The following is an 11,872-nucleotide window of genomic DNA, read 5'->3' as shown; positions in this document are numbered from 1 at the left end:
ACATTTTAGTAACTTTTGAAATTATTTGCAATGAATATACAACGTACAAAAAATATGTATAACAAACAAATTAATATATAACTATTTTTATAAGAATATAGCTTAACTATTACTTTTTATGCAAGAATTGTAATCTTAACATAGAACCAAATACACTGTTATTTAGAATTTTTAACGCTCATACATACATTTATTTTTACAAGGATATTTATAAGGTAATTTAGAAGCCATATTAAATGGAAATAAAAAGTGATGTTTCAAGGCATTTAGAAGAAATATTGAAAGGTATTTATGGCAACACTAATTGTTTATTGACATGACGAATGACAGACGGCGGGGTCTTGTTCGATGGCAGCTTGATTAAAACAATTTAGACGAATTAGACTTGTTAACGAGATTATTTCCGCTTTTATCAAATAGCGAAGAGAAAATGTGGTTTATAAATATTATTAAAGCTATTTAAGCACGTTAATTTCGTGCCCATCGTGTTTTTTTAAGATGTATATTCATTACATGGTAGGAGCCATTTTTACTATATTTATTTTGTGTGTTCATTGTGATAATGCAGCTAACGACAACGAAATCAAAGAGATTCTCGGTGAGTGTGTTGTTGTTGATGTTTTGTGTGTTGTGTTGCGTTGGTGTTGTGCGTTTTTTGGTTCGTGGGGATGACGCCGTAGCCTATAGTAGGAGCGCGTATGACAGAACGCCCACGGCTTTAATCTGCTAGAGGATCTGCAGGTTCTATCAAACGATAATTACGTTTCAATTATCACCCGCTTTATATTAATTATTCATTATTCATGAATCTTGGGCTATTAATATCATTAATGTGTTGAGTATGGTTATGTATACATATAATGAGGGTTCTTACTGGAAAAAATATTTAATTAATCAAATTTATAGCATTAATTTGCTGTAAATGCCAGTGCTGAACAATATTGTTGGGTAAACCTATTTGTCATTATTTTATGCATAAATGAATTGATTTGTAACATTTTCCATAATAAAGGCTAGCAGTTATTGCTAGAATATTGCCAAAAAAAAAATTTTATACATCAAACTAATTTTTGTTTAATTATTCATTAATATAATACTTTGTCCGATTTATCTCCAGGATATTGTTAATGGATGTCTAAAAATTATCAACATCTTACAAAGTATGAGATGTTACAATGATTTGTTATACACATTGAAAGTGAACACAACTCCTCTGAATGAATTATGAAGAAATTAAATACACTAATACACAGAGATATTAGCTAAGACATAAATGTAATATGGGCGGAGTTTACAGCAAAATAATCTGCTAAAAGAAATACAATTATAGTCTTTCTTCTATTTGAAATAATTTATTATTTCACATTCAGACCTACACAATCATATTGACATTAAAGCCTCAATTAAATGGAGATATTCACAAACCACACATACAATTCTTGAATTCTTGTCAAAACAAATCAAAACCAAACTTCTAGCAAGAATTTCTTAAAGAATTGACTCCAAACTGTTACATACGAGGGTTTAGAATAGGTTAAACTTAGAACTCAGAGCAGAGAAATAAGAAGTATGAAGTGGGGCCTGTAATTTCCAACATCAATAACAAGAATAATGTTTCATTATTAATAAAAAATTATGTTTTTAACATCTGTGAAAATATCATGACATTAAAATTTAGCATTTACTTTGTTACATAACATAAATAAAAATACAATAATATAAAAATATTAAACACCTTAACATACTTTGTTATAATATTTTTTCTTACGCTACTACCAGCTTAGTTTTTAAATCTACAAAGCCTGTGTTTAGCAGTGGAATACCTGCTTTTGATTAAGGTTTATTATAACAATATATCCCTCATTACGATCCCTACATGTAAATAAAGTATTCTTCTAAAATTTTGACAGGTAGATGGTGAAGGCTTAATTATAAGATACCATTCCCATAATAATGGTTCTATGAAGAGAAAGTATTCAAAATGAATTAAACCCATATTACAGGCTAACAATATTTTCTTCTTCATGTATGTCTATTACATATACCATAACGGAATACGATAGCATACAATATCTTGCAGATCTATAAAAGTTTTATAAAAATGTATTTGAAGTTCCCGCTTGAAATTAGAAAGGCTGGTAAAATTTTGTAAATATTCCATATTATTGGTTTTTAGTCCATGCTAATCTCTTGTTGAGATTAAATACATATTCATGAAAGAATTTATGGAGCCAGTTTGAGAACATGTACAACAAATAATGAATTGTTGTTTTTAATTATAGTGAAGAGTACAGATATAAAAGACAACACCACCCAGAAATATAAACTATAAATTTATTTTATTTGTATATAGTAAGCAAAAATTTTGTAAAAATAATTTTACTTATAACTAATTGAGAAATTGTCCAGTCTAAAAATATCATAAGATACCAATTATGGATTCTCTAATCGTTAAAATTCAAGTCCATGATCATTATGCCAAAGGTAACGCAGAACACGCATCAGGATAAATATATCGCATTTTTTCTGATCTGGGCCTTGAAGGACCTGTCTTTCAATATTAAGGTCTCGGAAATATCGTTGATACATTAAGAAGAACCTAAAGATTGCTGAGTTTACATGTGTTGACATTTTTTCAAATACAATTTTTTACAAATTATAATATGTTTATTACCCATCAGCCTTTTTAATATTAAAATAGAATAAGTAATCAATGAAAGGAAGATATCCCATCATTTGCTTTTTAAAGGCAAATACTATTAAAATAGATATTATGTGAGTACGGTTTGGGGGTATGGGATTGTTGAAGTATATATTGTCACTTTGTGTTTTCTACTGTCAGACCGGGTTATAACTAATGTTGTTTTCCTGTATCGAGATCATATAAGTCAAGTGTAATTACTGGACATTATGTGAGTTATTAATAAATGATTCAAAGTGATGAGGGCAGTTTGCGATGCAGTACTTTGTTATTCAACGTTTTATGGTGATAATCCATTACATTCCTTTGTAATATTTTACTAGATTAATGAGTTTCTTTAGTTAATAATTTGTAAGTCTCTGGTACCATCTATAGATCAGAATCAGATTTGTACAATAGTTTCTCTAATAGCAAGCTGCTCAATCGCTTTTTTCGATCCATCGCGATAATTGACCAATCAGAACAAAGTTTTTTTTGACATGCATATTTGTGTTGGTTTAATCTAACCTCGAATTGAAGATTAAAATTGGGATTGTTTATTGCAAACAGGCGTAAGTGGCTATAAAGTTTTATTCCAAGGACGGATTTGGTGAAGTCATCAGTAAGGCTAGTCAGTGTAGCGTCCTGTACAGCGTCATTAACTTACATAAAAAAGTCGAAATGAGCTCTATTTTGAACCTTAATCCCCAGACAATATCTAGAACGTCGCGCATACAACACCTACTTGTATTGATGCATCTGACTCCCAGTGACTCATAATGGATTCGACCTTACTCGCGTGCGCGATTCGGGCGCCCTTTTGTCTCTTGTTTTCCTAGTTGGGTATTAAAATTTGTTGCCTGTTGCCACAATTTTGATGGCCAAATGCTGGAAGTAGTTAAATGATTCAGACTTAGAAAATATCGCCAGTCAACCATAAACTAAAAATGTTGAAATTGTTGTATAATAGTTGATTTAGGAACGCGACTAATGGATGCTGTGCTTATTATTTGTATTTTTGAGGAAAAATAAGCGTTAATGACGCTTCACTGACTTGACTGACCGCGTTGACCCGAAACGTGGCCCTTCCGTCTAGAGTGAGTCATGAATCATTAAGGCAAATTTCTTATCATAACTTTGTAGTAGCCAGGTATTTAGACCTGTGTTTCCACATTTATCCTCCTACAAATAAGCATATGTAATAGCTTTTACTCGCGGCTTCGCACGCGTGACGGAGTTTTTTGAGATAATTCTTTTTTCCGATTTACTTGATATGTATTTATATTATGACCAAATTACTTATCATTATAAATTGTAGCCTATGTGTCATTCTGATGTATAACCAATATTACTGTAAAGTAGTTTTTTAGTGAAAGAGCAACATACATCCATACACCATCCTCATAAACTTTCGCATTTATAATATTAGTATGTATAGTTGGAGTATCTTTCGAGTGTTCAGCGTAAAAAAATCGAATGTCCAGCAAGATTGGGCAAAAATTCCGTAAGCTAAACCCAAACAAGCCACCCATACCGAAAACTCCATAATGAACAAGACCTTAAGAGTTCCTTGGCTGACCATCCATCAGATTCGTTGACCTGCTAATCCATTGTTTCGTACGGCGCTATGCTGTAATTGTCATACTTAATTACATTTTCCAACCGTTTTGTACTTGCAATAATATTTTCTGACCCTTATTTCTTCATTGCTAAGGTTCAATATAGCATGGTGTTAGTGTGTCATTGACCCGCATAGACCAATTCAATATTTAAATGTTGTTTATGTAAGCGTTAAGTTGGTTTCCTTTTTAATTTCATAATTAAGGATGCTATTGTTACGCAAGGTGAAAACATCGTTATGCTTGAAATATCTAATCCGGTAAACTAATTATTATTATGGTTTGTTTACGTTTTTTATGAAGCGATATAGTAATAAACACGTCTAACACATAATGTATTTTGTTAATTTGATTAAAAATAAGAAACGACTCAATCCAGTGAAGAATTACAGGCTTAGCTTAATTGAATTTGTAGGCAAGAACATGGATTTGGATATATGAATAATTTGTAGCATCGGAATCCCAAATATGCAACATTCCTCCGCTCCGATAAGCAGATTCCTTCCATCCCTCCTGCGGTGCTAGCCACAAGAGGCAAGCATGCGAACTAAGCCAGGATGCCGATAACTACAGGCCTAGGTCATCTAACATTATTTGTTATCGTTTGTTAACAGTTCCGTCCGCACCACGAAACCTGATAGCCTACAACGTGACGTCAGAGGAAGTCAACCTCGCGTGGATCCCTCCTTCAACTTTCACTCGGAGTAAACTCCCAATCATCAGCAAGGATGTAGAAGAGACCACGAAGACTGAGCCTCAAGGAGACGAGCCAAATGACGTCGTACCCACGACTGATACTCTCATACCAGAGAAACCCAAAGACTTGGGTTTCTCATACAATTTGTATAAGAACGAAGACATTAAGAACTATGAGTACTCGTCCAGTATACTACTGGATCCGCCTAGAAGTAGGAGGGATGTGTGGTCCCGTAGGCACAGGAAGCGGCGTCAGGACAACGGGACTAATGGCGTTCATTTGGAATATTACGAACATCTAGAGATCTTCAACGAGTCAACATTTCCTATTGAAGTGGTCAAAAAATGGACGACACAGACCCACAAAGAGACCACACAGATGGCCTACGTGCTGTATTACGAACAAGGAGTTCCAAGATACGACGCGAATGTGAGCGGTGTGCAAACGCCAGAGGATGTGCTCAAGAAGAACATATTCCCAAGCAACTTGGGGATCAGGGACAACTTGAAACCGACTATGAATCTCACGCTGTGGAATAAAGCGGGGAAGGTGACCAAGGTCGTCGGATTTCGGCTGAAGAATTTGAGTGAGTATTATATTGTATACTCATTTTTGCTTGCGGCTTTTCGGTGCGAAAAAGTTTTATATTTTTCTTAAATAAAATGGAGTCTATTTTTAAGTTAAACCTTTAGCAATACATTGGTGAAAACTACATTGAATTCCATGCAGTAGTTTTTGCGTGATGTGGGTACAAACATACAGACAAAAATTTTACAAACTTGTTTTGCCTTCTGTTGCTGTAATAAAGACTTCAAATAGTATATTTATCTATCTACAATGTACACATATCGGCCTGTTACAATTTTATTATATGTAAACATTAAAAAACAGGGATTAAGTCGTTTGTGTACTGTCTCCGCCTTGTGGAATGGTAATGTAATATAATTACATAATTAATTATATTATATATAATTGTCGGGCCAAAAAAGGTATAATTGTAAAAGACAGTGAGTCTCTCCACTTATTAATTGATAAGCTAATTGTTTATAAAAGTTAATGAACAGAAGGGCCAAGCCGCGCCTAACAAGGTAGAACTCACACCTGCCCAAAAACATATAAAAAGGATGATAACAAAAATACAAATAAATTTAAATGTTAAATTCTAACCACCTTTTCTCTTGCAGAACCATTCACCCCGTACAAGATTTGGGTGCGGGCTTTCTACTACTTCCCTCTGGAGAACGTGACGTCATCAGACCTCCTGGCTCACCTGGGGCCCGAGTCGGAGCCGCTTTACGTGCTCACTGACGTTAGACCGCCGTCAGCGCCTATCATATTGAACCTCACCTGCGATCAGCCTAAACGTGAGTAGATTACGATTTTTAAAAAATTGTATTATAACGATATAAGTATGAGCGTCTCGGTTGCATTGTATTACGGTACGACTGCAGTGCTGAGGTCTCGGGATCGATTCCCGAGTTGGGCAAAGTGATATTGAGTGTTTTTACTCAGTATTAGCCCGCAGTCTGGAATCTGTCCGATATGGCGATAGCTTCGCTTCCTGTCATAGCATGGGATGGAATTCATACGGCGGACTGCGTGTAAATCATTTGCGTCTCTGCCTGCCCCTCTGGGGATAAAAGGCGTGAGTGTATGTAATTATAATGTTAAAATTATCGATAGTCAGAAATGACTTAATGGTTTCCTAAAGAAATGATGTTTGAAGTTTTAAGGGTTAGTGAAATTGCTGAAGGTTGAAAATAAGATTCAGTTCCTTGTCCAAATTTTTGTCATTAAAAGGTTGGCAATACACTCACACTCCAGCTAGCTCTCATTCATTTTATAATTAGTCTCATCGACTGTAAACTCGGTGAAACTTGGTGGTATTGTGTTTATTTTATACCAGAAAAAAAACACATGATTTTGGGTAGGGGTAGTCTGAAACCTCATCACATATCACCAGGAGGTTAAAAAGTCACTAAAAAACATCACGTGATTAATGGACGACCGTTAAGAGGTTTCACTAACTCATTTGTCTACCTTTGCAAAGGAAACGACACTTTAATCCCACAATATTGCAATTTACAGGTACACTGTACCTCCAATGGCGGCAACCACTGGAGTACAACAACTCGATAGACCAGTATGTGGTGACCCTCAGGAAGATTCCGGAACAGCAGCCCAGAACTCGACTAACACTGCCCACAAACAAGAACGACATAGAGACTACCATTAGTGTGGTGAGTGATACCAGAAACTGGCCCAATGTTATGAATATACGATTTCACAAGTCGACGGTCCTACGTATAGTATTGAATCTGCAAAATTGCATTATGCAGATTCAATACTTTGCCTAGGGACTGTCGATATTTAATCGGTCCTTATTAAAATGAACTGCATTTATTGAAGAAAATAAGGATCGAAGTGCTTATCGCCATGGTAATATAACACTAAACAGGCGATGTTTTTTTGCAGATTCGATACTTTACGTAGGGACCGTCGAAGTATAGGATAACATTCGTAGTTTTTTGTAGTGTTGGAATACTGTGTTGGGTGTTAATTAAAACACGGGGTTCGTAGCACAACCATATATACATATAAAGTAACTTAAACGGGCTGATACAATTAAATTGTCCGTACATCGGCGCGTGCGCGTGTTCCGTTCTCGAGTGTCGTCGCCGGACGCTGGCGGGGGGAGTGCGGCGACGGAGGGGACGGGATGGGTAATAGGCATGGTGCATACGCTCGGTTCGTACAGTGCTATAAGCCGGGTGTAGATGTTGCGACTTACGCTCGCGTTACATTTTTTGTTTGATTTCCTCCCTTAAATGGAGATCCAAAGCCTCTTAACCTAGTCTGTCTTTTTTATACATCTTCTTTATTACAATATAAAGGCCGGAGCCATGTCTGCAACGTTCTCAATTATAAGGCCGAAGCCATGTCCGAAATAATCTTGTCGCGTTGCATATGTCAATTTCTTGATGCATGTCAAACAATCTACATTCGTGAAGTTAGCCCCAAGCCGGTTATATTAGGACATTAGACCGATAAGGAGTTTATTACCTATATAGTTGTTATGGCACTATCTCCCTTCGTAAAAATAATTATATACCTATATATTTATAGTTTATTTTTTAAATATTGCTTACATTATAGTCACAGAGTAATTTTTAAGTTGAATATTATTCGTATAGTATTGTCATTATTATATCGTACTAGCTGGCCCGACATACATTGTCATATCTTAGCTATGAATATTCCATCCCAATAGCAATAACAAAACAAAAAATTAAAAAATATTCATTGAACTACATATTATCGTTTTCAAGTTATAACGAGACCAAGGGAACAGAGATTCATATATATAGATTACACAGTACTAACATGTTCTTACCAGTTCATACATATAGAATCATAGAAATTTCTTAAGCTTTGCGTATCGCTTGGTTGTAACTATCGTGTTGCCCGGTAAAGCAATGAATAGGGGACCGGACAAATTTTCAGAAGGTGTTTTAAATTGATCATTGTGGATATAAATAGCCAAGAAAAATAGTATTTTGCACAAATAAAGCTTAAAAAGTACATAAAACCATGCCTAAATGTTAAATAGCTATAATTCCCGCGCAAACGCTACATTATGTCATTTCGACTCGTGTGACGTCATACGTGGATAAAGCAACTTGACAAGTCTTGTCATTTGAACAGTGATTCAATAATGCCAGATTAGGGTTATTTACCCTAGATTTAGGGTAAACTGAATCAGCAGGGTATTTTTTTATGGTAATTTTTGGAAATTCTACGAGTTAAGGTATTTAAGGCATTTGTTTCACGGTATTGTAATAAATGTTTGAGCTTAAAGAAAGATGTTTCCTACAACAATTGTACGCCATGAAACAATTATAATTTTTTATACAATATAATTTTCGTGTACAGCTAGTTGTTCCTAATAAAATGAGATAATTAAATTAATAATTATTGAAGTGCAAGTGAAGAAAGAAGTGGCGTCTGCATAGATAAGGATATAGAAAAAAAAAGTACCGAATTATTTATGATTGGTTTAAGGGTAAAATTTAAAATTCGAATAATCCTGGGGTAAAGAGAAATTATGATCTTGCAACACTGCATAGACCGTGTTAATCTCAGGCAATCTCAGGTTACTGTGTAACAACCAGAATTCTATAAATAAATATTCTATTCCATATCATGTGGCAGCTAAAACATAAATAAATACATCTCATAACCATAACCTCCTGGGTGTACAAATGATTTAATTAATTGAAATATTCATCGATTTATTTTTAAACCGAAACACTATTTTTATTTACTTATATCATAGTGATCCTCACAGAACTAAATCGGTGAGTCTGCAGACATTCCGTCATAGGTTCGTCTTGCTAACTGCAACCACTTTATTCGTATATCTGCTTTTCGTGGTACATCAATAAATAATTTGTTTGGTAAGAAGTATTATTACATTCAGGTACGACGCACCAACGATATTTTTGCGGTCCATTATGATTAACGATTAAACAATCTGTAAACGTTAAGCTGGAAGATAGTAACAACGTCCCGTATAAATTAATATTAATTATTAGAGCAGTTCTGTGTCAAAAAACACCTTTAAAGAATAAAAATACCACAACGCGGTATGACATCCAGATGACGTCTGTTTGTTTACATTTTACCCACGTGTGACGTCATGCGCCGTGATTGGTGTTTCATTTGCCGTAAAGAATAGACTAAAAATATTATATTATTGTATTTTATTTATTGATTTAAAATACAAATCACAACTCTTTACAAAAACAAATATGAGATAATATTTTAATATTACAAACTTTACTTTAAACTGAATTTCAGATTTTTGGTAATACCTGTCCGGTCCCTATTATCACCGGTGTGGTTCCGCCACCAGCTGGTGTGTAGCTAGTTATAGCGTGTAGAATAAGGGCCAACAACAGTTCTGTGCCCGTCGACTACATAAAACATTGCATACGTGTTGCTACACTGTTGTACTGTTTATTAAAACAGGCCAGACGTGTGTTATCGCCTTGTAGAGATTTTTTAAATACTCGACTGTAGTGTGGTCCGATTAAAACACAACACGTGTGCGGGCCGCTGTAAATTAATGGAAATATCACAAGGAAAATGTACGCTATTTCTATGTAACTTATAAGTATCGATTGCAACTAAATATAAAAGGAACTATGCAATAAAATTACTCATTTATGACAACATTCGTTCAAACTGTATAGTAAACAAGCGCACACGCAGTTGTTTTGCCATTAAAACACATCTATTGTTCGATAGGGATTACATAAACACAAACAAATACAAACAGTTATGACCTACGCTTGGTATTTTCGATGGCGTAATACAAACCAAATTGATTAACAACACATTTATTTCCTTAAACACTGTAATGCAAAAAGAAAAACAAAACAAAATAAATTATTCACAAGAAAAAAAATCTACCTAATGTAAAGATAAAGCTTATATTATTACAAAAGGCAAAAAATTATAATTGTGCATCGATTTATATACGGTACTGTGACGTCACAAGGATAAAATTGTAACGAGGAAGTATGTCTCATTTCGCGCCAGGCGTTTGTGTGAACATGTTATGTTCATGTTCGTAGGAGGTGGAGCTGTGGAACGTGACACGCTACGAGGTGAAGATATACGCCGTCACGCAGTCCGTGACACGCCGATAACGGATTGATAAACGGCTCCGAATCGCCGCCTGAGGTACGTGACAGTTTGCCGTTTTTTGCCGCGTAATAAAGTTTATTCGATATTTAAAAAATAGGTTAATTAAAATTTGGTGAATTATAAAAAATCATTCGATATTTAAAAGAGGTTTATTAAAATGCTGATGTTATTTTTATTGTATTGGCAGAACTAAGAATCTTTCTTAGCTTAACTCTTGGTCTCTCGTGACTCGCCGGCGAGCCAAGACAGCTTCACATATGACATTTGCGTGTGTCACGGGATTATAACCTTATATACTACATATATACTACATAATAAGGTTATTTTCCTGTCACACGCGTAGCTGTCAATGTTTGCCGGCAAACATTCAGCTACCTCACGGGTTAAATGAGAAATGAATGAATGTTGGTTTTAATAATTCTCTGTATAAATTGGTTTATGTTTTCATTTCTGAATGTAAACAAAAAATGTATATTTTTAAGTTAATGAATACCCTCTTTATGAAATTTTACCGATTTTATACTGAAACTTAATTGCATATGCTATTAGAACTAAGGCCTAATCTCAGTATTAGGGGAGGCCTGTGTTCAGCAGTGGAACAGTAAATAATACTGATCTGATATAATACTCTATATTTTTAAATTTATTCTTTTACATTTTAAAATATATTATATCTTAAAAATAACAATGCATATTTAAAATATAAATCACTTTCCGATGGCGAAGGTCCAGACCTATTCTATGAAGTTGGTGTAAATGAAGAAACGTGTGAAAGAAAGGTGTATTGGTGCGCAGGAGGTGTCGAGCGAGTGGTGCGCGGCGCTCCGGAGGCGATGTCGCCGCCCGACACGCGCCACCACGTGCGCGCGCTCAGCACCGCCGCGCTCGTCGCGCTCGTGCGCTCGTGCTGCTCGCCGCGCTCGCGCTCGCGCTGCTCTACTGGTCGGGCCACACGCACCGCACACGCACCACCACACACGCACCGCACACGCACCACACGCATCACACACACGCACACGCACACGCACACGCACCACACACGCACCGCACACGCACTACACACGCATCACACACGCATCACACACGCACACGCACACGCACACGCACCACACACGCAAATGCCGACTAGAACCCACACTACACATAGATTGATTCACACACTAC

The 11,872-nt window shown here is 35.6% G+C and overlaps 1 protein-coding gene across 1 annotated transcript; it reads left to right on the top strand.

Annotated features, from left to right (window-relative positions):
- Window positions 1-305: 305 nt before the first annotated feature.
- Window positions 306-10,744, top strand: LOC119188557 (the record flags this gene model as incomplete). Its single annotated transcript, XM_037445821.1, is given in 5 exon segments — window positions 306-598; window positions 4,914-5,582; window positions 6,181-6,360; window positions 7,085-7,236; window positions 10,636-10,744. Coding segments are annotated over 5 exon segments (1,176 nt in total). The 5' UTR covers window positions 306-498.
- Window positions 10,745-11,872: the final 1,128 nt, after the last annotated feature.

Source organism: Manduca sexta, unplaced genomic scaffold (genome assembly GCF_014839805.1).
Source record: "Manduca sexta isolate Smith_Timp_Sample1 unplaced genomic scaffold, JHU_Msex_v1.0 HiC_scaffold_2169, whole genome shotgun sequence".
In the NCBI taxonomy this organism is placed as follows: Eukaryota; Metazoa; Arthropoda; class Insecta; order Lepidoptera; family Sphingidae; genus Manduca; species Manduca sexta.
This window is presented reverse-complemented; position numbering and strand designations above follow the sequence as displayed.